The sequence below is a fragment of the Tyto alba genome, unplaced genomic scaffold, assembly GCF_018691265.1.
Source record: "Tyto alba isolate M040663 unplaced genomic scaffold, T.alba_DEE_v4.0 Super-Scaffold_45, whole genome shotgun sequence".
Lineage (NCBI taxonomy): Eukaryota > Metazoa > Chordata > Aves > Strigiformes > Tytonidae > Tyto > Tyto alba.
This window is the reverse complement of record NW_024881321.1, coordinates 39,941,375-39,967,272: the sequence shown is the minus strand read 5'-3', so window position 1 is coordinate 39,967,272 and position 25,898 is coordinate 39,941,375. Positions and strand designations below refer to the sequence as shown.

The window sequence follows — 25,898 nt, the reverse complement described above, 5'->3', positions numbered from 1 at the left end:
GGAAAATGTGTCCACCCTCGACTTGCTGCAGGAGTTCTCCTTTGCTATTCACTCTAGGTCAACCCCGGTGCTTGCTGTGTAGCAGCCCAGCAGCCAGGACCAGTCCAGACCTGGTGAAAATAGGAATGTCACACAGCAATGACATAGCAGCTCTGGATCATACACGACACCTGCCTGCTCTTCTGTTTGCACTTAACAAGCCCTGTAAAATTCCTTGTACTTACCAGAGTTACTAGGCAATGGCAAAGAAGGACAGCAGAAGGAGGGCTGCTGGCCACACGGCCAGAAAGGGAGTCCTTTTTAACTCCAACCCTCCGCACCAAGGGTTACTGGGTTGGGTAACGCTCACTCCGGGCGTCCAGCACTTCCAGGAATTGTTCCACTGATTTATGAGGAGGGGTCGCCCCGTCCAACCCTGCGCTAGAGCAATGGATACCTGTCACCAGGCTAAAGAGGAGTCGCCAGCCTCGGGCAGTAAATGAGCCAGATACGTAAGGGTGGTGAAGAGAAGGGCGAGTGAAAGAAACGCGGCACCGTAGGCGGGGTGCTCCACGTCCCCCCCCCCAGCAACCACCCTGTGCACGCTGCAAGAGCAAGGTGGGGTCTCCGAGAAGAGCCTCACCTCCTGACACCCCGTCCCACTCCTGCGCGAGCCCGTCCCGTGCCCAGCTGCAGCTGAGCCTGCCCCAGGCTGGCCTGACCCCGAGCCCACCAAAGTCAATGAAAAAATTCCCAATTACTTCAGTGATGAGGGCTCCGTACCCTCAGGCAAACGTGGGAGAGCGAAATTTGGGCAGGGTTATGATTTCACTGTCTGTGTGCATAGGATGTCTCCTTTCCCACACGGCAGAACGCTGGCCACCCTTCCCACTTTTTTGGTTCTCAGTGTTCAACACTGCACCTGGAGTTATCTCCCATTTACCAGGGAGCTGATTTAAGTGTCTGACTCAGTCACATATGTTTGGCTCCCTTATCCAGAGTAAGATTTGGCCTACTAGCTGTGAAAACAGCTTATATCACATGTGCTGCAAAGCCTAGCCAGAACAGGCTGAATAAAGGATGAAGTTTAATCATGGAAATGTTGACCTACAAATAGAGAACAAAATGTTAAACCACATGGTATAGGGTGCTGCACGCCCCAAATATCAAGGAGAGGAAAGAAGAATTGAACACATTTGGAAAGTAAAGCTTACTGTTTGGGGTTTGGGGTTTTTTTTTTTTTTTTTTTTTTCCTTTTTCTTTCTGCAGATTCGGAGAGTCAGACCCACACTGTTCCCGCTCGCGATGACACCCTGGCATCTGAAGAACAACATGACACCCACCACAAAATGCTGCTGTTGGCTGGCGCCGTCTAAAGCGGTGAGGTTTGGTGAGGGAGGTGAGACTGCCAAAGGAAGGCGAGTGGGGGTGTCACAGTGAGTGGGACCCGGCCACCAGCGTGACTCGAGTCTACGGGACCTGTGCAAACTGGGGAGAGGTAAACATGACAGGGATCAATGCCCCTTTCATCCTGCAGCCTTGAAAACTAGCCGTGGGTTACCTATAACAGCTGGGGGGGGGGGGGTGTCTTTGTCATTATTTTCACACCACCTTTCAGTTGGGACGTTCTCACCTTCGTGGGTTTCACACAAAGGAGGCCAGCTTTTTTGGCAGAGAATCCGTTTCCATTTTTAATCACAGCCATCACACAAACAGTTCATCTCACAGGATGTGAAAACTTTCTCATAGGCTTTATTTAACATCCTTTGGGGGGTTGCAAAAGACAAAGCAGAATTTTTTAAACCAGCAATCGTCTTGCTCTCAACAACTTGCGGGCTTTGTCTTTAGGTACGCTGCGTTTTAGACAAACGTAGTTCACAGCAACCGGCCAGACCTTACTGACTGACAACTGCTTCTTTACAGGATTTCTGTGTGCCAAGGAGCTGGACAGTAATATCCATTTGGTATTCATGGAAAGTACTTGCAGAACAATAATGACAATAATTGCTTCTGATTCTTGTGTTTACAACACTGCCAAAGTATCATTAGAGCCTTATTTATAGATAATAATGCTTATTAATCACACATATTTGAATTTTGGAATGTATTAGATTAATATTCTTTTGTAACTTGGTTCTGTACTAATGCTATGAAAAGCACTTTCTGAATGCAGCCCACTGGGAAGTGCTCGCCTCGGAAAAGTAAAAGCATCCAAGCCATCTGCAGGTGAGGGACAAAGGGCATACCTCTTCCTCAGCGGGCAAACACTGGAGCCGGACACGCAATTCCCAAAAGCAGCACCTTGGGACAAAAATCAGGGGGGCAGACTGCTGAAAAAAAATACCGTGAAAGGTGTGATAGTTGTGTCACGCTTGAGCTTGCTTTTCAGTGCTCTTGAAAGGGTTTGCTTTCTACTGCTTTATAAAGAAACCGGTTTGGGGGAGGCTGAAGGGAAAGGTCCATCTTTCAGCTCACTCTTTAACGGCCCGTTCTACCCCATGGGCGAGTTTAGCCTGGACCTCGGGATTCCTCATCAGTCGAGAGGTTGGTAATGAGAAAAACAGTACAAAAACCACTCCTAATTTTGGTTATTAAATAATTCCAGCTTTTCTGTATCAGCGTCTGCTGTGATTCAATAGCATGATAGAAGGAAAATGGATTTTTAAAAATGACAGTTACAACAAGCAAAAATGTCACCCAAATCTAAATATCAACTGCCATATATTCATATTCTCCTTTGTCTCCCTGTAGCCCATTACAATGCTGAAAAATACACCAAAGCAACTGCAGTACCAAACTCTCCAATTTCTGGTGTGTGGCCAGCTCCATAAATTTGCATTTAAACAAATAATATCCAGAACAGTGTAGTATGCCTTTTTTTTTTTTTTTTTTTTCCCTGAGATGGTTCTTCAAACAAATTTAAAGAGGCTCTGTCACTTTAGGGACCATGTTTCCGTCTGCTTTTTTTTCCTTTTTACCCGCTATTGATGTAACATAACTACTATAAACACCAGAAATTAGAGTAACTAGGAAGGGGGGGGAGAAGTGTTGTATTTTTTCCTGTGTGCTCATTTCGTGGTTTTTATGGTGCTCCCTGCGCAGTCAGGATAACCTGTTCCTCAGTGTCACAGTCCCCATTGTCTCTAGGGATCTTTCACAGTGGCAACAACCACAACAACAAAAAAAAAAAAAAAAAAAAAAAAAAAAGAAATCATTAAAACGCAGCAGCTATAAATTGTGAAGAACACTTGTGGCTTTGCTGCAACTCCCCCGAACTGCCCCTAGCTGATATATTTGAACAGACAAAATTACAAAGTGATGGTGTCCCTTTAAAATGTGTTTCACCCATTAATATTCCAGCGTGCTTTGCTTACTATGTTTATAAAATGCCAGTATTGAGGTTTCCCAGGATTTTTGAACCTATCAAGACAGCCGGTGCCGAGCACAGCCCAATCATTTCTAGATGAAGCCGGGATTTAAAATAAATAAAAGCCTAGCAGCGTGGTTAGAGAGGAAACCAAAGAGCTGAGTTGGGGCCGGGATGCAGAGGGAAGCCCCGTCCTTACGTGTTAGGCACAACAAAGAGGGGCAGCGCTCCCACCCCGGGGACCCCAGCTCCTGCCGAGGGCCGTGGGGCCGCCTTGTCCCTGGTTTTGCCGGGAGGAGGGTCATGGCTTCACCTACCACTTGCAGACAAAGAAATTACCCTCCGGGCATGGGCACCAGGGGGGCGCGGAGCTTTGGATCGGGCCCCTTTCCCAGCCTGCAGCTCGACACCATCCAGCCAAAACTGATCCCAAAACTCGATGGTGCTGCACCGAGGGGACTTTGACCGATAACCGGCCGTGGGTCTTGGTTCTCCTGCTTCTCCTCCTCTGAAGTGGAGCCCCTAACCCCCGGGTGCACGGGACCTGCTACAGGGTTCACCGGTGCACAGGCGTCTACAGCACATTCTCCTCTCCCCAGTCATTGGCTGCTCCTCCAAGCGTTTGCTCGATTTTCTTTATGTTTCAACATGTCACGGTGCAGAAAGCTGTCCCTCTAAGAAGTCTGTAAAACTTGCATCTTATTCTTTCCAAACGGTAGTAAGAAAGAGCTGGAAGAGTTCAGTACTAAGCTCCTAATTTCGGAAAGTCAAAACATCAGCATTTAAAAATCGTAATTCACCCTATGCGGATTCCAGACTTATTTTCTTAATTGAGTAATGCGCAATAATTTCTATTATTGATGCCTGTTTTTTTCAGAGCGGTAGTGGCTTAATCGTTTCTCCTACCTCTCTGAAGGAGAAGGCAAAGCAAACAGTTATCACATGGGGAAAGGTAGGTTTGTGCTTTATGTCCGTAGGGCTGATGCTAAACCTAGACAAAGATAAAGCTAGAAATTTCCAATTATAGCATTTTATCTTTTTTTTTTTTTTTTCATCCAGAGATACCAGAAGTCAGATTTCTATGTCCATGTTTGACTTTATAAAGAAAAATGACCACTTTCTTTTTGGTTTGGGTTTGTTTTTTTTTTTTAAATACTGAGTTTTCACAGTTCTCGCTGAAGTCAAATGAAGTGGTAAATGCCCAATGCCCTTGAAAAATAGCCCCTTTCCTGCAGTACCCCTTTCCTGTGCCTGTGTGAACCCCCAGTATGAAAAAACGGGCCGTCCTGCACAAAATGAGTAGATGACCCTACAAACACTGCTCACGCACCCCAGAAATTTCAGCACACAAGTCAGAGCATGCAAAATCAGGTCTCAAGCAAAAGCCAAGCAACAAACAGCAAAACCACCTTCCTAACGTTAAGTGGGGTTGCTACCGGTTATGTTTTTGGATTTGTAGAGATGGGATATGAAAAATCAAGACAGAAAAGTTTTGACTAACTTGTTCACTAACCTGTTCACTGACTCGGTGGTCACAAAACATTAAAAATGAACATTCAACTGGAAAAGATCTAAACACGGAGTTTCAAAAGTGGCTTTTTGTTGTATCATTTTATTTGCTGTATTTTTCAATAGAACAATATTATTCTGTTCGTATTTAGCATTGGTTTTATTGTCAAATAGTTATTCCTTCTGCTATCAGATTGCATGATTATTGTGTATTTATCCCTCCAGATACGTATCATGAACATTCCTCTTCCTTATTTTTATATCATTTATAGCTACTAAAATTTGGAATTTGTGGTTTCACATCTTCTTCATAGAACTGTAAGACACAAGCAGGAATAAAAATAAAAACATACCTTTTCATCAAGTAGTCTGCTAACCAAAAGGAGAAAAAATAATCTTTGTATATTTCTAAATAGTCCTGTAGGAGTCATATACTTTTACTACGTGCTATATATTGTACAGTTTCTCCCTCTGTTATGACATCTCTGATTACTTAAAAAAAAAAACTTTCAAAAACGTTAAGGCACAAACCTTTGTATGGAGTACTTTTAGTACGCTTTTTATTCTGACAAGATTAATAATTATCCTATAAGCATGACACAGTGTTTTAAAATGTTGTTTCTGCTATGAGTTAGCATTGTGCATATGGGTATAAACGTGGAAAGAAATGTTATTTCACAGCAGAGAAATGTATATTTAAACAAATTGTGATAAAATGGTAAAGCTGTTTAAAAAGGAAAAGCATGGGGGTTTTTTTCCCCCATCACAGTTACTCTGAATTAAAAATATCCGTAGTGAGCTTCAGAAGGGCACTGGGCATTTCTAATGAAAACATGAGCTGCTGAAATTAACGGGAGACAATCGGGGGAAGCATAGCAAATGCCCCAGGGCTCTGGGCGAAAGTGGCCAGAAGGAGATCTGCTGTGGGGCAGGTGACAAGCGTGTGTCCCCTCCCCACCACCCCCACCAACCTGCCTTCCCCCGTGGCACCTGCCACTACCTCCTGCTGGGCACCAGGTTATGGACTAACCAGACTTTTGCTGTCCTTCAGCAAGGCAGTTCCCAAGTGCCTGCAGTCCCCAAGGCGGCCCAAGTCTTTCCCAGAACATGCAGCTGCCCTCTCCACCAAGCTCAGACGCGTCCAGCCCTTTCCATCAGGGCAAAGCCACGGGTTTTTTGCCCAGCTGTTCAAAGTGCCCGGTCATACGTATCCCGTGGGTCGTACATAGTGACGACAATTATTGCTGGCCTGGTTCACCAGGAGCTAACCCTGAGGTGGTGTGAGGTGTAAGGTCAAGGTCAACGTGGCCCCCAGACCTAACTCCATCCGCATCAAATAAGCGCAAAAAAAAAAAAGAATCCCCTCGCTGACATTAAGGCCCAGCGGAGATACACCCCGGAGTGGGCTGAGGGACAGATCCCGCTCGTTCCGATGGGACGCAACCCAGGTGGCATCAACGAACGGGACAAGTGGAATTTGGCCCATCTCAAGGTTTGGCTTGCAGAGGCGGAGCTGTAGCCGCTCGTTGGAGCGGGGCGGCGGAACGCTGGAGGCAATAGACCTTGGACGAAGGAGAGGACCAAGGACTACGCTTCCTCCCCGCTCAAAGCAACAGCACGGCACCGGGTGGCACCGCAGTTTACCCCCCCAGCTTCGGTGCTGAGGTTCAACCCTGCTACACTCCTCCTGCTAACGTTCCTTGCAGGAGTACTTTTTAAGTAATGTGATGCCAAGTGCCAGAGGGCTCGCTTTTTACGACATCAAGCCGAATCGTATCAACTCCCATTCCACATTTAAAATATGATTGCGTTACTTGACTTCATACTTCTTATAAAGGTCCCGTTGTGGCGCAGTTTCACGAGGTATAAAAGCCCGTGCAGGTATTGTGGGCCGTATCAGTTCATTTCATCTCATTAATCAGCTACTTAAAAATGTTTTCCTTGCAGCACAGTAGAAAAATAAAATAAATGTTCTTTTTTATCATTTCCCAAATTAAATTCATATTCCATAATGACCGTATTTCAGGTGCAAAATAGCAAAATATGCCTACATACCTGGCTTCACTTCTTTAGTGAATTGCTTCATTTGTAAAACGTAGCATATAAAATTGGCACCTAAAATGAATTACTTGTTTTTTCTTGATATGAAACCTTGTTTAAGTTCACAGCAATTTTAAATATGATACATTTAAAATATTAATATTTCCCATATATTATTCACTGACTTTCAGGTTTCATCTCAAGTTAGTGGCACTTCATATTTCAAAGGAAGAAGTGTTTCTTTTTTTCAGTACTAATGTTCTATTAATTCACTTTGTAATATCATTCTCGTTCAGACAAATGAAATTGCACTAAATTGCTTATGCCAAGAATCATGCTAAAGTTGTTGGCATTATATAAAATTCCATATTCCATTACTATTTCATAAGTTTTTTATCTCAGTGGCATCCTTTTAGGCATAATTCATAGCTCTGTTTAGTTAGTTCTAGAAGGACAAATATATGCACAAATATTTTTATGCTGAGATGGGGGTGTATGTCGATATTTACAGTAAAGTCTGTAACTTAAGTGACTTTTGCAAGGCACCAGATGCAAACTCCCAGTGAACTACCTTAACAGCTTTTCCTTTATGAACATTTTTTATTTAGGGTAGTTTTCTCTTCCAGCATGTATTTCATCACACACGTGTATAAACACGCACGTACGCACACATATACATTTGTGAAAAATAAATTTGTGTGCGTGTAGAAATACTTGAAATGCCTCATATGCATATTATGCAACATATGCCATTCATGTAATCGTTATATATATAAATAAAATTCATTTTATAGATACGAATACAATATGTGAAGGAAGTCCTTAAAGGACCCATAAAGGCCTAAACGTAGACAGATTCTTCATCACATCCAAAGAACTGAAAGGACCATGGATATAAAACAGAATCTTTTTATATGACCATGTATCTTTTATAATCTTTCCATAAAGTCCACATGGCCACATAACTATTTCCAGAGATGTGGATGGAAGTTATACCTGGACAGGCTGAAAATCTTTAATGAGTAAAGCAGTATCTAATCCTATGAAATGACTTTCAGGAGTGAAATAATTACAAAGCGCTGGAGCAAGAGTAGCAAACAGCAGTAAAATCACCTGTAAATAGATGTAAGGAACTATAAATATACCTCAGTATTTGTATAGTCGACATTCTCTGACTGTCATCAAAATCAGATGCTCAGGAGCTAGAAATCCAACTCCAAGGAATGCAGATTAATACATTTATATGAATATATAGTCTGTGCCTTAAACTTTAAGTTTGCAACACTGTTAATAGTGTATGCTCTTTTTTTAACACCTGGTATTTGCTGCCTCGGCAATTTAGAAAATAACATTTATTTTCCTTTAAATTTGATCCAACTCTTTAAAAAAATAAATTGCAAAATAGCTGATGCAAATCCCTGTCACTTGTGAACACAATGAAATTATACGGAAAAGAGCGAGTACAGGAGACCTTCCTCCACAGAAACAGAAATTAATGCTCTCTTCCTATACAGTCCTCAGATGCCAGGATTTTGAAATACGAATTGGCCCTCAAATGCAAATTAAACTCGGAAAGGGGGAGGGGGGGGGGGGGGGGGAAGGAAAAATCAGTGAGACATACCAAGTCAAACGCTCCTTTTTTTTTTTTCTGCCTATCTCGTCCGCAACAGTAAAATAGGCTAAACAAAACAAGTGCACATCAAGATAGAGCCAAATAAAGAAAATAAAGCGGGGCGGGTGGGGTTGGGGAGGAAGGCACCTTGCTGAACACACGGGGAGTGGGAGCGCAGCACCCCCCCCTATACCTACCTTATGGGTGTTCAAAGGAAGACAACGGGGGTAAATTGGAACCAGCTTTGATTTTTGTCATCCGGTTGCACCCGGGATGCGGGGGGGGGGGGGGGGGGGGGGGGGGGGCGGGAAGGGTCGGTCTGGACGGGGGCGGAGGGGGGATAAAACGAGTGCGGGGGGAGTCGGGGGGAATACCGAGCGAGGGTGCCAAACGGTATGCAAATGACTGGGGGGTTTGGGGGGGTGGTGGGTGGGTTTGGTTTGTTGGGTTTTTTTGGGTTTTTTTTTTTTTTTTTAGGAAAAGAGAGGCGGGGGGGGGGGATAGAGGAAAAGAGGCACCGTCAGTGGCGGGGTGAGTGGGTCCCCGCCCGCACGCTCCTCACACGCGTGGGGGAAGGCGGGGGGGGGGGGGGCGCGGCGGGAGCCCCGTCGCGGGGCGCGGAGGGGCGCGGAACGGCGCGGAGCCTCCGCTTTGCGCCGTGTCGGCGGAGGGCAGGGGCGGGCGGGGCGCGGGGGCTGCCCTTTCCTGGGGGGGGGGGGGGGGGGGGGGGGGGGGGGGGGGGGGGGGGGGGATGCTCCAAAAAAAAAAAAAAAATGGGGGTGGGGGTGGGGGTACGCGGGTGCGGGGCCGCCCTCTCTCCCCCACCTTCATTCAGCGCCTACTCTAGCCCCCCCCCCCTCCCCTCCCGCTGCTCCCCCCGGCCCGCACAGCACCCCCCTGCCCCCCCCCCGGCTGCCTCACCGCTCCCGGCGGCTCCCCGCTTGGAAATGGAGACCGGCAACTCTCACCAGAGCTCACCAGCATCCCACGGTCCTGAGGAAGGAGTTTGGGGCGGCGGGGGGGGGGGGAGCGGGGGGGGGGGGGGGGTGCGGGGGGGGGGGGGTTGTTTGAGAGTGACGGTGAGGCGAGGAGGAGGAGGAAGGAGGAAGGCTGGGAAGAAGGGGGTGGGGGGGAGACGGAGCTCCTGAAATAATGGAGCCAGCCCAAACGGGAGACGATGCTGGAGCAAGGGGCTGCGTCATTTCGGGGCTGGGAGAGGGCTCAGCCCCCCCCCACCCCCCCCCCCCTCCCTGCCCGCACGCTGGGGGGGGGGGGGGGGGGGGGGCGGGGGGCACAGCTACCGGCAGGGCAGCGTGTGTCCCCCCCCCCACGCTCAGCGGGGCCGGGCCGGGGCAGGAAAACCCCACGACAGGGGAACGGAGAAGCCGCTTTCGGTCTGCTCGGCGATGCCAGAAAAGAAAGGGGCAGGGAGAAGCGTACGGGACGCGCTTGCCGCAGGGCAGTGGGCAGGACCGGTCACAGTCACGAGTGGGGGCCCTCGGCGGGGCCGGTTCCCGCGGAGGGGAGCGGCCTCCCACGGCCGGCCGGACTCCCGGGAGGGCAGGGGTAGGAGGAATGATCGGCATTTATAACTGTGGGGGGAACTCGCAGCCTTTCAAAGAGTTTCAGCTGGGTGAGTGGAAATGCCTTCTGCCCCTTTCACATTTAGAAGCGCAGCAGTTTTTGAGGTGGAGGAGGGGGGGGGGGGGGGGGGGAAAGGCAAATTTTTTTGTTTTCTTTTTTTCTTTTTCTGCTGGACAGTGGGTCTCTTTGAGCCTACTGTCGCGTCCCACGGCTGCAATGATAAACAAACTTTCCTTCTGCAGAGAGGAAGTAGCTGAGACTGCGGGTCTGAAGCTCGCGAGTGGCCAGTGGCTACCCTGGCCTCCGCCGGCCCTCGCCAAGGGGCAGGGGAGGTGGTGGCCTGGCCCCACACCAAGGGGCCGTGAGTGCAGCATGCTGCGTGGCCGAGGCAAAATAACCAGCCTGGGAACACCTTCCCTTCTTTCAACTATGCCAAACCGGACCAAGGCGCTTTCCTTCTGAAGCTCATCCCCCGCCAAATGCTTTCGAAACTCAGCTTCAACTGCTCGTGTCCGCGTATTTTTAATTTTTTATTTCCATTTCCCTGCCACCCCTGTGGTCTCAGCATTAAAAAGCAAAGCTGCTCTTAGTGGGGCTGAGATCGCAGGTGCTGTCATGGAGGAGGCCCATGGCGAGCATCAGTAAAAAGCAAGAGAAAATAGAGTCCCCAGGCAAGATTACAGCACTGGTACACAACCATGTACAGCCTCGTCCCGGCCTCATACCGCACCTGCCATAGCAGAGGTGGCACAGGCAAAGTCCTTAAAATACTGACCATAGTCATTATTGCTATTTGCATAGAGGTTTTAGCTTATTTTATGACTCTGCATGTGAGTGTGTGTGCCATATATGTGTGTGTCCACACACATACACTTATCTCTATGTATATATTCAATAGTGATGGGCCTGTTAAACTGAGCAGTGATTTCTCTCCTACAGATAGATGTAGAACACACACACATAGTGATGATACCTAAGGTGTTTGGGGGTGGGGATGCATAATATCTTATAAATTTGAAGTTTTTATCAGGCAGAGCAGATTACTTTAAGCGTTCAATTTCTCAGCGATCCAATTTTATTAGGATTTACTATCATTTGTGCTGTGCATCCCTGGGGAAATAATGCTTTGATTAATGTAATCCTGGGCTGGGATCCGCCACATGCCCCTCTCCCAAGAGAAGGGCCCTGTTTGACAAACAAAAACAGAGCAGCAACTATTGCAATCTGCACTCACCTTTCGAAAGCACACAGACCCGCGCGCACACACGCACACACACAAAATGTAACCCCCTCCTCCCTCCCCCCCCCCCCCCAACCCCAAATACAATAACAGCGGCTCAAAACAATGTGCACTTATTCATTTGCACACAATGCCTCTGATTCAGCGCGGGCTGGACAGTCCAGCCCTCAACTGCACCGAGCCAGCCCCAAAAGGATCCTGCTCTGTCCCCCACTGAGAAGCTGAAGCATCTCTGGGAAGCTCAATGCCTCTCTGTATTTCAGGCTCTCCTTGGGCTCCCAACATTTCTGCCTCTTTGTTTCCCACTGCAGGCCTTGCCGCAAACCGCTTTCAAGTCTGCTCGTTCAACCCACCGGCAGCCCGGGGGCCCGAGAAGCTGTCCCTTCGAGGCTCCCTGGCACCCACCTGGGGGGACATGTACCTCTCGAAACGGGCCCTGGTAAGTGAATCACAGCCAGGCACTCCGTTCAGCTCACAGGGGGAGGGGGGGGGGGGGGGTGGGGAACCCAGAAAACAACCTCAAACAGAAAGTCTTGTCACATACATTTTTAAAGAGAATAAAATAAAGTATTCCTCCGCCTTTGGGGGTTGCTTGGGTTTGAGCAGCTTTGTTCCAGCTGCCCCCCCTCCCCCCCCCCCCCCCCCACCCCCCCAACCCTCCGCCCCTTCTGTTTGTGTCAAAGGCTGGCAGGAACAATAGCGTTTAAACAGGAATAAACATGCCCAGATCAGAGCCCAGCCCCAGAGAAAGCTTTCCCTTTCTTTACATCCCTAGGTGAACCGGCGGGTGTTTCCCCTTTTCCTCCTCCTCCCCTCTCCCCCCAAAACGAAGCCCATCACCGGCAGCCCAAAGAGCAGTTTAATGTCGATTTTCTTCTCCCCGCCCCGCCCCAACAAAGAGGGTCCCACTGCGCCTGGGGAGGTCATCCAGCCCCAAAAGAGGGCTCTGGCTGCACTTGGACCACTTTATCCCAAATCCAGATTAATAAATCCAGGGGAAGGAGGAGGGGAGGGATCTCCAGGCTGGAGATGATGAGGGATGCGGTTTACGCCGGGGTTTTCAAGAAGATGCTGCTCTCTCCTTCGTGTTTACCCACTGACCCCCAATACGGTGACTCAGCGATTACCAAGCACTGGGTGTCTGTGTGTAAGGGGGGGGCTTCCCCCCTCCCTTCCTCCTTTTCTTTCCTGATGAAAAACGACGCAATTACATTTCTGCATGCTGATCTGAGAGTTCAAATAACAAGCCTTAAATGCGTTATCAGGCGCTTGTTAAAGAAGGAAGGGGGGAGTCAAGGGGAGAGGGGAACAAATCTAGACGTACATGCATCTGTGCATGCCTGGGTGTACACGTACCTATATATGCGTATACTTAAATATGGGTGTAGACACGTATTTAAATAAAAGACTGCTAGAAGAAGGTTGTTGTTCGGCCTGAGTCCTTGAACCCAGGCAGAATGAGGGAAGAGCCTCAATTTAAGAGAGCACCAGCCAAAAGAGAGAAAAAAACGTGGAAGAGGCGCAAATCACTCCAGGGAAAAGTTATTTAGACGCAAACTCTGGATTTTCCCAGCGCAAACTGACTCTCCTACCCGGGCTTAATCCAGTTTTCTCTCTCCCCTTCCCCCTCCCGCCCCGGGGGGATCCATCCCCATTTCGCATTTTCCTGCCCAGCAGCGGCTCCCTCTCCCCCGGCGCCCCTGGGCGGGCGTTTTGTTGGGACCTCAGCGCGGCCGCGGCCCGTTCCGCGCCCGCGGAAAGGCCGGCGGAGCGGGGGCCGCCCCCGAGGCCGCGGGGTGGTGGCGGGGTCCCCGCCGGGCTTTCGGGTCCCCGCCTCTGCCCCCCCTCCCCCCCCCCCTCCCCTCCCAGCTCTAGCAGGCGGCAAGAAATTGTTTCAGAAGTCGGATGGCGGGGCTGAATTTAGAGAGGGGAGGAGGGAATAAATGCGAGGAGATGATGAATAATGTTAACTTTTGACTGTAGGAGTCATGATGGAGTTGAGCGAAGCTGCGGGGAAATATGTCATTTAATCCCAGGGCTACCGAAGTTCCTTTTATCAAACATCGTGATGCTGGAATTATACTGCTGTAAAAGAGACTACTTAAAAGTATCCAACATCAGGCAAATATATAGATTGGAGGAACGGGGGTAAAATGAACGCGCGTACAAACTAACCACAGGACCGTGAAAACCTCAAGCGGATTAGATAAATATAAATACATGTGCATAAAAAAAAAAAAAAAAAAAAAAGCAAAAAAAAAAAAAAAACCCAAACCCACGGTAAAACTGTAGCTGCTGCATTCACGCAAGGAGAACAGGCAGCGTGTGCATGTTTGTGTGCAATGCCAAAAAGAGCAGCCTTAAGGTTGACCTACTGCAATCTGCACTGAGCTCCTCAGACAATAGACAAGTTCAAATGTCAAAAAATCTAATAATAAAAAACAGAGCTGCCAAACTGCACGAACTGTTTTCTGGTGTATAACAATTATTCACCCTCTTACCCACTAAGAGACTGCCAGTCCTTATGCGCGTAAAAGAAAATCTATGTAATGCATATGGATCTTTCTTTTTTTTTTTTTTTTTTTTTTTTTCACATGTGAAACGCTATTGAGATGGCAAGCACGCAAATCAGAATGATATCATGTCTAATAAAAGCGGGGCTAAGGTTTTCACAGTCTCTTTTAAAAGACTCCAACTTGTAAATCCCCTTTTTATGTCACTACATGCACAATTATTCTTATAAATAAAAATCTACATGTTCAAGGAGCTGGATGGGAACTATATATCCCTCTGATTTTAACGTCGGTGGAAGCATTAGGTTTCCATCATATGTAATGTGTCTACGTTGAGCTCAAGTCAACAGATAGATTGTTCCATTCATTTGGCAACTTTCATTACCGTCCGTGTGAGGTGAACCCTGAGCACGACACGTTGGGTAATATCAGAATTATGCAGCTGGGAGAGAAAGGACCCCTATTTTAAAAGCTATCTTGCTTTGCATGTGCAGTTCTGCATTATTGTTCTAATTTATTACAGAACCCGAAATGCTTTGTTATGCTCAAAACAATAAATAAGGTTCCGAGTGAAGCCTTCAGAATAAAAGGTATGGAGAAATTATCCGCCTGCCTATTGTGTTTATCGTTATTATCGCCAGCCTTTAGCAGTAATCTGTATATTTTCCTATTTTCTCCAGATTGGTTAGCGTAATATCCCTAGCACAGCTATCAACGTGGTCATAAGAACTGTGAACTACAGGATGGGTAAGCTTAAAAAACCCAGAGCAGATCACATTAGCCAAGAACGCTACATATCTGGAAGCCAGTCAACTTCACGTTTGCAGCTGACTGCTGTATTATGCACGAATGTGTTTTACATATAGCAGACTGTATACGGAATATGTCTTTATGTTTAACATTTTAATTTGTAAATGCTAATTAGGCAGTTGGTCTCCACGGTTATATTAGTAGATACCTAATCATTTCCCACTATAAGTAAATGAATACTAAATACGGTAAACATTCACTTTCTTTTCCCTACCTCCGCGACAGTATCGCTTCTACATCCATTTTCCGAAGGCGTCCGTTCGGACAAAGTAGGCATTTATTGAAAGAAGAAGAGGGGGATGGGGGTAAAAAAAAAAAAAAAAAAAAAAAAAATTGCTTTCTGTAGCCCTCTTACAATTCGGGTGCCAGTGCAGGCAACTGCCCCGGCACTCCTGGGCGGAGAGGACTTTGCCAAAGGCAGCCCGCAGCAGAGTTAACTTTTGCCGAATGAACTTGTTGCTCGTTTTAGCGGCGGTTTTTCTGTTCGCTTGCGGTCCCCGCAGCCGGCTGCTGCTGCCTGGGGCGGGCACAGAGCAGGGGAGCTGCGCGGCTAACTCTTGGGTTCTTTAAAATCGAAGGCAGGTTACACTTGGGGGAAAGGAGGGGGGACAGATGGAAGCTGGGGCGGGGGAGGAATCCGCTCAGTCCCAAACCCGGGATGCTGAACTTGGCTGGGGTCTTACAGCTCCCCAACCCGCCCGCTGCAGAGGCGAGGGAAATGTTCACTAAACGACGGCAAATCTCAAGTAAGCGACCACGTTTCTGAGGAGAAATGCGCTCTGGAAATGTGTTTTACTAGGCTGGAATATTACTAGTGCTTATTTCGCCAAATGCGGTAGGTGGAAAGTTTTGTTCATGTAAATAGCTCAAGCGTTTTCCCTCACGGTCAATACACACGGAGACTTGACTCCGTTTTCCAAATGAAGACCCACGAACACTTGAAATGAAAAGTAGTGTATGTTCTCGTAGGTCGTTTTCTCTCTTTGACTACTTTTCTCTTTTTTTCTTTTTTTTTTTTTTTTTTTGTTTGTGTGTGTGTGTGTCTGTATGTGCCTGCGTTAGGTTTTTAGGCGGGGAGTTCATCTTGCCAGGATCTATCATATTTATGGGCTGTGTGATTTCCAGGGCTCCAATTGGTCTTTCCTTTATGGAGGCAAGGAATAAAACTTTCCCAGTCGCACGGAAACTGCTGGGGCTCCAGCACGGGGAAACAAAGTGGCTCCAACCCCCCCCCCAACCCCCCCCCCCCGGGGCAGCCTCTTTCTCCCCCCTCCAACCCCCGAGGGGCTGCCCGGGACTTCCCCCCCCCCCCCCCCCCCCCCCCCCTTGCAGGTGCGTTAGGGGGATGCTGCAGCCACGCTCGTCCTCCCGTGCCCAGCATCGTAGAGTGGGGGGTAGAAACAGGTTTTGGCACGAATACCACAACCCCCCCGAAATTTCTCACTCTTATCCCCTCTTGCAACCACTTAGGGAGGGCAACGGAGAAAAGAAGCGGACGCTTGGTCTTAAGGGGCTGAGACCACGCGTGTTTGGGAAGGGACAGAGAGCCGAGCTGAGCTGTGGTCGCCGTCGATGTTGTTTTAAGTTGAGGTTCACGCCCGCGAGTGTCCCGGACGGCGACAATTTATGCCCGGTGCGCGGCCGGCGTGGGCAGGGCGGGAGGCGGGGGGAGCCCGGCCCCGGCTCTCGCAGGTAGAGAAGTCGGGGAGGGGGGGGGGGAGTGGCCAGACTAGGGGGGGGGACGGACGGGGGGGGGAAAGGGAAGAGGAGGGGAAAAAAAAAAAAAAAGCTACTTCTCCAGGTTTAGTACGGCGGTTTAAATATTAAATGATGTAAAAAACCCGGAGTCGTTTTATTACACCTCCAGAGGCTTAAGCGCCTTATTTGGACTAAAAAAAAAAAAAAAAAAAAAAGAAAGAAAAAAAGAAAACAAAACAAAACAAAAAAACCCGCGTGGCACCTCGGGTTACCCCGAAGCGTGGTGCCCGTGCCCCTGTTTAATTAGCTGCTCTCACTGCCTCGCAGGCCTCGGGTCCCTTGGAGGCACCGCACCGGCGGGGACACTTTTGGGGCGGCCTTTGAACCGACAGCCCCCCCCCCCCCCCCCCAACCCCCCCGACCCTCGCTCACGCCGCTCCCTCCACCCCCCGCCGCTCCGCCCCCGGGAGTTCTGGGGGCTCTCCCGGCCGGGGTGCCTTGGCGGTGGGGGTGTGCAAGGGGGGGGGGGGGGGCAGAGGCTGGGGACCGGGGGAGACCGGGGCTTCCCATCCCCAGGCCCCCCAAACCTCCCCGGGGGGGGGCGGGGACGGGACAAGGGGCGGGGGGGGGGGGGAAGGGGAAAGGGGGGGGGAGGGGGGGGGGGCGGGCTACAGGGCGCCCCCTGGCGGGCGGCCGGCGCCTGGCGGAGCGCGCCGAAAGTTGATTTTGTTCAGCAAACCGTAGCGTATAAAATTAACGATAGCCAATAAAATTAGCTTACATGTTTCAACCGTAAAAGTCCAAAACAAAATAAAGCTAGTTTTAGTGAAGCTAAGAAGCTCTGGTTTGGCCCCGTTCGCTCTGGCTTGAACTGGGGTCCTTTTATCTAAAGCCCAGTGCACAAACATATAGCTTAATGTGACTAGTGTTCTTCCTTTTATTTCTTTCTCTATGGCAACCAATATGTTCTGCTCAGAAATGTTCCCCCATCAAGGAAACAAATGATCTTGAGGGAGCAGCTCTATACGGCATCTGTTCCGATGGAGCACACAGAGTTAACCCCAGTCAAAAGAGACGCTGGGCACGTCAACAAGAAGTGGAAAATGAGCGATTCTTCTCCCCCCCAAATTGAAACCTATACCTCCCTAGTTTTACAAGCCATTTTATTGATTTGATTATCGACCGTTTCCAAAGAAGTAACTAATTCTAGGAAATTACAATGATCACCAGCTACTGTGTGTCCAAAAGAGCAGCAACGGGGGGGGGGGGGGGGGGGGGGGGGGGGCGGGGGGAGCAGAGGAAAGAAAAAAAAAATTATGCAAATAACACGACAAAATTAAAATAAATGAAAGTCACGTAATGGGATATTTAAGCCTCGGTAAAGTTTTCAGGAGCGGTATCTGGCCTACTAATTTCATCCTACATTATTTATCACATTATTTATCACACTGACCCAAACGCTATAAAAGAGTTTCAGATCATTAGCCTACACCTCTCAATTAGACGGGATTGGGGGAAAGCGGAGAGACAGGCAAGCCTGTCAGGAGAGAGAAACAAAGTGAAATCTGGTCTGTAATCCTCCAGCCCCAATCTCCTTGGAGAATAAAATGAAGGGATGTCCTGGTTAGTTTTGATTGATTATACTCTTTCTGATGGACTTTCACTACCGAGCTCTAGATGTTGTGCTTAACCGTCTGTTCCCTAGTTACAATATTAACCCTCTGCGTGCACGGCCGCTCCGCACCTTCCCCCTGCCCCCCCCCCCCCCCCCGTGTGTGTGTCGTGTGTGTGTGTCCCCCGTCCCCCCCCCCCAAGTCCCCCCCCCCCAAGTCCCTCCGCACCGGCGCTGCCCGCAGGTGCCGGGGTCCCCCGCGCCCCGGTCCCGGCCCCGGCCGGGCCCCCTCCCCGCCCGCCGGGCCATTCCCTCCTCCACCCCCCCCTCCTCCTCCTCCTCCTCTTCCTCGAGAAGCAGCGTTTGAAACCAACCCCGCATCTCTGCCTCTCCTCTCCTTTACAAACCTGTAATATTTTCGAGAGCTTTCCTTTTTCCTACCCCCCCCCCACCCCCCGCCCCCCCCCTCCGCCAGTCCTGGTGTTACAATAATTAACAGTGCCCAGAAAAGTGAAGTAGTAACCAGAAAGACTTTCCAGCGCTGAAGAATTGCTTTGCTGCCTTGAGCTTTGGAATGAATCCATGCTTTTTATGTAATATTTCACTAAGGTGCTTTTTGTTGCTGGTGGGATTTTTTTTTTTTCCTTTCCTTTTCCTTTTTTTTTTTTTTTTTTTTTTTCTCTTAAGCCTGTTTCCTTCCAGGCAGTTGCCATGGGTTTCCCTGTCTTGTCCTAAGCTTTTGAAAATATATATCCAGAAGACTTTAAAGAAAACAAAAGTAGATAAAAAATGTAAAACACTTACCGATCATACTTCCAGGATTTAGAGAATTTTTTTTTAATTTTTGATTTTAATAAGGTGACAGGGGGAAAAAAGCATGTTCTCAACTCCAGCGAAACGATCCATGTTAAGATTTTCCTTTGCACTGACTCCACTAAGCCCCGCTCTCCACTAGTCTATTATTTTCACCAAAATATATGAAAATTTATGCAAATGAAAATCAGCACTAACTGTTCTCCCCTTGTTATACTTTGGATTTTTTTCCAGACAAAACAATCACACTCTGCAAGGGAGGGGGTGGGAAGAGTTGGGGAACTAAGTTGGTTGGGTTTTTGTTTTTTGGGTGGTTGGTTTCTTTGGTTTTGTTTTTTTGTTTTTGTTTTTTTTTTTTTTAATAAAAGACATTACTCCAGCTCGAGCTTTATTTTTTATTGTCGCTGTTATGACGGTGTACACATTTTTTTTTTCTGGGGGGGGGGGGGGATTTCTTCCCCCCCCCCCCCCTTCCTTTTTTATTAAGAAAGTAGATCTGTTTGCAGAGGCGCTATCACGTTTCATCAGGCCACCTGAGACGGCTTTTGAAAGCGTGTACTGTGAAATTCATAGCAGTAATTTAGACAAAATCCTCACTGTATATTAATGAAAGACGGCCCCATGGCACCGTTCCTATCCTCCCCATTCAGTGTAAACAAAACCACGAGACTCACTCGGTTTTTGAGCCTGATCCAAGCAAAATCGGCTGGAAAGGAAAACATGGGGTTCTGGCACTGACTATTCAAACGTCTGCACCTGGAGATCTCAGATTTATTCAATGAAATCTGTGTTGGATCTTTTATATATAAAAAAGAAACCTTTGGAGGACGCATGGGAACAACAAAAAAAAATGTGTATATATATATATATATATATATAATCGTTATGTTTGGGGTTTAGTTACCAGTGCCCTTAAGATCCGCAGGCTTCACTTTCATGGTTTTTTTCTAAATCTACCTCCCGTGGTATTTTTTGCCGGGGGCTGGACGGAGCCCCGGACACCGGCTGCCGGGCGGCCGGCGGGGCTCGCTCCGCGGGCGCGGAGGGGCGCGGAGGAGGGGCGCTGCGAGGCTCACCGCCTCCCGGGGCCCACCGGTTCAGTTTGCGCGGGGAGGGGTGGGTGGGTCGACGCTCCCCGTTTGGATGCCCCGCACCCCCGCGTGTTTTTTTTTTTTTTTTTTTTCCCCGCGCAGCCCGCCTTTAAGGGAAGCGCGCGTGGGTCGGCGTCCCGCGTGGGGCGGCGGCGGCGACCCGCGGCAGCGCCGTGCGCGTCCCCTGAATGTCCGAAGGGTGTCACCGCACCGGCGGTCCCCCAGGAGCGCTCAATTTGCCCTTGTTTTTGTTGCCACTTTCTCTTTTTTTTTGCCGCGGTTCACTGAGGTTGCCTGCGCGCAGCGTTTCCGCTCGGTCGCATCTCTCCCCCCTCCTCGCTCCCCCCCGCCTTTCCCCCCCCCCCCCCCCCCCCCATTCCTCTCCCCGCCGCCCCCCTTAACTCTTTCCGCTGGACGAGAAATAACACAGCGTTTCACGCCGCGGGGCCGGTTCCCTGCGAGACACCGCGGCTCGCCGGGCAAGCCCGGCCGCCCTCTCCCCCTCGCCGCCTCCCCCACCGACGGGGCGGCCCCTTCCCTCGCCGGGGCTACCGGCCCGGCCTCCCGGCGTGACGGCTGCGGGGGGGGGGGGGGGGGCCCGGGCGCACCCCGGGGTGCGGGGCCGGACAAAGAGAGGAGGGGGCGGGCGGGGGGCGGGCGCCTCCGGGGCAGAGCTGGGGGGGGGGGGGGGGGGGCGGCTCTGGGTGCCGGTGCGGGGACTACCGGGTGGGGAGGGGGGGGGGGGGGAAGGGGAATGAGTGTGCACCGTGGCGGCACCCCAACGCCGTTCCCCACCCGCCCAGGCTTACTGTTGTTATTGTTATTATTGTTGTTGTTATTAATTACTACCGTTCGCCCCTGCCCGGGCGGCGGCGGGAGGTGCGTGCGGCTGCCGGGCAGCAAGAGTTAAGCGGCGGGAGGGAGGAGGGAGAGGGAGGGACGGAGGGAGGGAGGGAGGGAGGGAGGGAGGGAGGGAGGGGGGGGGGGGGTGGAGGGGGGCGACTTCCAGCTCCGACGCCACTTTGCCTAAATTAAAAAGCAGCCAATCGGAACGGCCGGAAGGGGGGCCGCGCGGCCGGCGGCGGGCTGTCCGTCACGGGGCGGGCAGCCAATCGGCGGGGGCGGCGGCGGCCGGCTTCCTCGCGGCGGGGCCGGGCGGCGGCGGCGGCGGCGGCGGCGGGAGGGGAGGGGAAGGAGGGAGGGAGGGAGGGGAGGGAGGGAGGGCGCGGGCACGGCCCGGGAGAGGGAGGCGGGGAGAGGCGAGCGGCGGGACTCCGGCACCGCCAGTGCGCGCTGCCAGCCCGGCAGCCAACTTCCCCGCTGGAGTTAGTGTATAAAGGATACCATATATGCACACACACATACACACACCTCTCCACCAAGGCGCTCCTCCTCCGCCTCCTCCCTCGACCAACTGCTGGAATTAAAATAAAAAGCAAAACAAACACCAAAAAAAAAAAAAAAAAAAACAACAAAAAAAAACAACAAACCAAGCGATGAGAGCGAGCGAGCGGGAGAGGGAGAGAAACAATTCGCGAGGTAACGAGAAATTTCAACTTTTTAATTTTTTTTTTTTTTACTTTTTTTTTTTTTTTTTTTCTTCCAACCGCCTAAAGAAAAGGTAGAGAGAAAAAATGTCTTATCCAGAGCGTGACTCTAGCAAGAAGGCTCCGGCAGGACTCTTGTTTCAAAGGGGACAAAGTGCTCCAGCAACAGCACAACTTTGAGAAATGCATCATCACCACCATCACCACCATCATCATCACAGGAAGTTTTTCTTAGGACACCAACAAAACTTGCAAATAAAAGAGCAAAAGGAGATCGAGGAGCCGAGGAGAGAGAGAAAGACAGAGAGAGACAGAAAAAGGAAAATATACCCACACACAAAGCCTTAAAGGAAGAAGAAAAGGAAAAGTTTCACTCTGAGAGGGGAGGCTGAGAGGTGGAGATGTACTCCTAGGGGAGCGGAGGGGAGAAGGCACGGGGGCTTTTTGATCCCCCCCCCCGCTCTTTTTCGCTTTTTAGCCTTTGTTTGGTTTCCTCCCTGCGAGCAGCAAACTCGGGCGAGAAGAAGGCGGAGGAAAAATATATGTACAGCTAAATATTTCTCTTTTTTTTTTTTTTTTTTTTTTTGGAGGGAAAAAAAAAAAAAAAGAAAGGAAAAGCAAAGCGATTTTTTTTTTTTTTAAAAAAAAAAAAAAAAGAAGGGGGAAAAAAAAAAAAAAAAAAAAAAAAAAAAAAAAGAACGAAGGCGAAGCGGCGAGAGCCGGCGAGCGCAAAGAGCGCGGCGCGGAGCGGCGGCAGGACGGCCGGCGGACGGGCGGAGGAGAGCGCGCCGCGGAGCGCTAGCAGGTGAACCCCGCGCCCCGGCGCCCCGGCGAGGCTGGGAAGGCGGCGGCGGCGGCGGCGGCGGCGGCGCGGGCGGCGGCCCCGGCAGCGGCCCCGGCAGCGCCGGGCAAGGGCGCTCGCGGCGGGCGCCCGGCAGCCGGCGGCGGCGCGGCGGCGGCGGCGCGGCGGGGGCGAGCGGCGGGCGGCGGGCGCGGGATGGCCGCGGCCACCTCTAACCCCTACCTCCCCGGCAACGGCATCCTGGCGGCCGGCTCCATCGTCCACGCCGACTCCGGCGGCGGCGGCGGCGGCGGCGGCGGCGGCATGCAGCCGGGCAGCGTGGCCGTCACCTCGGTGGCGGGCGGCTACCGAGGCGACCCGGCGGCCAAGATGGTCCAGAGCGACTTCATGCCGGGCGCCATGGCCGCCAGCAACGGCGGCCATATGCTGAGCCATGCCCACCAGTGGGTGACAGCCCTGCCCCACGCCGCCGCCGCCGCCGCCGCCGCCGCCGCCGCCGCCGCCGAAGCGGGCTCGCCCTGGTCCGGCAGCCCCGTGGGCATGACGGGCAGCCCCCAGCAGCCGCCGCCGCCGCCCGACGTCAAGGGCGGCGGCGGGCGCGACGACCTGCACTCGGGCGCGGCGCTGCACCACCGGGCGCCCCACCTGGGCCCCCCGCACCAGGGGCACCCGGCGGCCTGGGGGGCGGCGGCGGCCGCCCACCTGCCCTCCATGGCCGGCGGGCAGCAGCAGCAGCAGTCGCTCCTCTACTCGCAGCCCGGGGGCTTCACGGTGAACGGCATGCTGAGCCCCCCCCCCGGCGGGCAGAGCCTGGTGCACCCGGGGCTGGTGCGCGGCGAGACGCCGGAACTGGGCGAGCACCCCGGGCACCACCACCACCACCACCACCAGCACCCCGGGCACCACCCGCCGCACCACGGCGGCGTCAACAGCCACGACCCGCACTCGGACGAGGACACGCCGACCTCCGACGACCTGGAGCAGTTCGCCAAGCAGTTCAAGCAGCGGCGGATTAAGCTGGGCTTCACCCAGGCCGACGTGGGGCTGGCGCTGGGCACCCTCTACGGCAACGTCTTCTCGCAGACCACCATCTGCCGCTTCGAGGCCCTGCAGCTCAGCTTCAAGAACATGTGCAAGCTGAAGCCTTTGTTGAACAAGTGGCTGGAGGAAGCCGACTCCTCCACGGGCAGCCCCACCAGCATCGACAAGATCGCCGCCCAGGGCAGGAAGAGGAAGAAGCGGACCTCCATCGAGGTGAGTGTCAAGGGGGCCTTGGAGAGCCACTTTCTGAAATGCCCCAAGCCCTCCGCCCAGGAGATTACGAACCTAGCGGACAGCCTGCAGCTGGAGAAGGAGGTGGTCAGGGTTTGGTTTTGCAATCGGAGGCAGAAAGAGAAACGGATGACCCCCCCGGGGATCCAGCAGCAGACCCCCGACGATGTCTACTCCCAGGTCGGCACCGTCAACTCCGACACGCCGCCCCCTCACCACGGACTGCAGACCAGCGTGCAGTGAGGGGCACCGCGGGTGGGCCGGGGTGGGGGGGGGGGGGGTGGTGGGGGGGGTGGTGGGGGGCGGGGGGGTGGGGGCAACGCGGGGGGCAGCGCGGGCCGGGCCGGGCCGGGCCCCGCCGCCGCCACCGGCACCGGCACCGGCACCGCCGCTCACACCCGCACGCTCACACACACACACGCACACACACACCCGCACGCGCGCACCCACACACACACACACACACACACACCCCCCCACACACACACACACAACACACACACACGCACACGCACGATCCGGGCTCGTTCAGACTGCTTGTGTTTATGTATATATGGATAGATGCGTGCATCTCTCTATATATAAAGATCGATACCGATAGGGAGCGGTGGAGAAGGTCGATCCGAGCGAGAGCGTTTTAGACCGTGTTGGGAAAACGGGGTGGAGATGCGTAATGCACCAAAACTGCAGATGTGCCGGGGGGTTGGCTGTGGGGAGAGGGCTTGGGCGGGTGGGCTTGGGCCTTTTTTTTTTTTTTTTTTTTTAATTATTATTATTTTATTTTATTTTATTTTATTTTTCACTCTCCAAATTAGCCCCCTCTCGCAGCGAGGAACACCACTGATGTCTGCACCTCTTCTCTCCCCTCCTCCTCTCCTCCCCGCACTCTCCCCCCTATCCCCAAAAGGGCTCTCTTCTATGAATCACGGAAACTTTTTTCCTCCTTTCTCTCTCCCTTTTTTTTTTTTTTTTTTCTTTTTTCTTTTTTTTTTCTTTTTTTTTTTTTTTTTTTTGAATGGGAGCAATCCAAAAAGGGAAGCAGAAGCAAAATAATCTGGTTAATCAGAGGGTGCCTGCTGCATTCCAGCACCCTGTTTTTCTTGGCCAAACCGTAGAATTTTGGTGCAAGGCAGACATCCACTCTGAAAACATATATATCTATATATCTATATATTCTGCAAAATGAAAGGGGCCACTTTTTCCAGGAAAAAAAAATAATACTAAAATATGCACACAGCACTAAAAACAAGCAGACTGCATAGGGAAGCAAATACATATATATATATTTATCTATATATATAGGTATAGCTATAGAACAAAAATATGGAAATAAACGCCCGCACGCCGAAAAACTGACCCTGAGGAGAAAGGGGGGAGGGACAGACGCCGGGGGGAGGGTGGGAGAAGGAGAGGTTGTTGGTCCCTAAAGTTCGAGCTCTGTAGAAGGACTTTGCATGAATTAAGGGAACCAGCGAGAGAAAGGGAAATAATTTAGGGCTGTCAAAGTCCTGCTCCTGACGGCTGCCAATCATCATGGAAGAGTCATAAAAAAAAAAAAAATCCACTGCTAATATTTTTTTTATTAATATTTTTATTTTTTATTTCTGGACTGATTCAGATAAAGGGATTTAGAAGGACTGAGCATCTGCAGCTGCACTTATCTGAACTTCTCCTCTCCTAAATCCGTTGCCAACTTTGATTGAATGGGTGCTGTGGATGTGATTATATAATACTGCCATTTCCAAGCAGTGTTTTTGGTAGGTTTTAATAAACAGACTTTTCAAAAAGACGGCAATATAGAATTGTTAGATCCGTTGTTGATCTAAAAAAAAATTTGCTTTATATTTTCATTAAATGACTTCTTTTAATATTTATTCAGAATACCTATGAACTGCTGCAAAACGGTAATTTATTTTTTCCCCAGATCTTGTATTACGTGTTTTTTTCAGACGAGCACAAATCAAAATGAAATGAAAATATGGACAGTTGTTAGGTAATAAGGGTATCTTTTGATGTGATAATTTGATTGTAATTTAATTTGAGTAGTGATTCCGTAAGAGCTGATTGAGAAAATAAATTTGTTAGAATGAAATAGTCTGTGTCTGATGCGTAAACACTGTGTCGGAAAAAAAAAAAAAAAAAAAAAAAAAAAAGAAAAAAGAAAGAAAAGAAAAGAAAAGAAAAAAAAAAAGTTCTCTGAAGGGAAATAATGCTAAAGTGAGAGAAATCCCGCGGGTGGGCCCTGCCGGCCCCACGCCCCCCTTGCCGCCGGCTGCTCGGCGCCGGGGCGCACCCCGTGCCCATCCCACGGCCGGGCACACGCCCGTGGCCCCTTCCCTCGGCCCACGGACCCTCTGGCGTGGGGAAGGAAGGGCGAGATTAGAGCTGGCCAAAGGCCACCTTCTCCCG

At 50.7% G+C, this 25,898-nt stretch overlaps 2 protein-coding genes and 1 long non-coding RNA gene across 16 annotated transcripts in view; 2 read left to right on the top strand and 1 right to left on the bottom strand.

The window, feature by feature from the left end:
- The window catches only part of LOC116962643, a 31,064-nt gene extending 21,547 nt beyond the window's left edge, over positions 1–9,517 (bottom strand). Inside the window, exon 1 of one of the 7 annotated variants that reach the window (XR_006166800.1) lies at positions 9,429–9,517. This is a non-coding gene — a long non-coding RNA (uncharacterized LOC116962643). Of the gene's footprint in view, positions 1–8,704; positions 9,233–9,428 lie in introns of those variants that run through there. The other 6 variants (XR_006166804.1, XR_006166802.1, XR_006166803.1 and 3 more) reach the window with 6 other exon arrangements.
- On the top strand, positions 8,606–15,925 carry LOC116965386 (PE-PGRS family protein PE_PGRS26-like). Of its 7 annotated transcripts, none has more exons than XR_006166798.1 (5): positions 9,570–10,140; positions 11,643–11,770; positions 14,368–14,434; positions 14,525–14,591; positions 15,717–15,925. XR_006166798.1 is itself a non-coding variant. In XM_042806149.1 (4 exons), the coding sequence occupies exons 1-4, from the start codon at positions 9,455–9,457 to the stop codon at positions 14,536–14,538; spliced, it is 252 nt and encodes an 83-aa protein (XP_042662083.1). In that variant the 5' UTR covers positions 9,419–9,454; the 3' UTR covers positions 14,539–14,849. The 7 variants fall into 7 exon arrangements, 5 of the variants coding, with proteins under 5 accessions (XP_042662082.1, XP_042662083.1, XP_042662080.1 ...); XR_006166797.1 differs by lacking the exon at positions 15,717–15,925 and adding an exon at positions 15,340–15,594; XM_042806149.1 differs by lacking the exons at positions 9,570–10,140; positions 15,717–15,925 and adding an exon at positions 9,419–9,497 and having other exon boundaries at positions 14,525–14,849.
- Positions 15,926–22,412: 6,487 nt separating this feature from the next.
- On the top strand, positions 22,413–25,581 carry POU3F3 (POU class 3 homeobox 3). Of its 2 annotated transcripts, none has more exons than XM_042806143.1 (2): positions 22,413–23,471; positions 25,108–25,581. In XM_042806143.1, exons 1-2 carry the CDS (start codon positions 22,413–22,415, stop codon positions 25,168–25,170), a joined length of 1,122 nt encoding a protein of 373 aa, XP_042662077.1. In that variant the 3' UTR covers positions 25,171–25,581. The 2 variants fall into 2 exon arrangements, with proteins under 2 accessions (XP_042662077.1, XP_032852987.2); XM_032997096.2 differs by lacking the exon at positions 25,108–25,581 and adding an exon at positions 23,607–23,747.
- Positions 25,582–25,898: the final 317 nt, after the last annotated feature.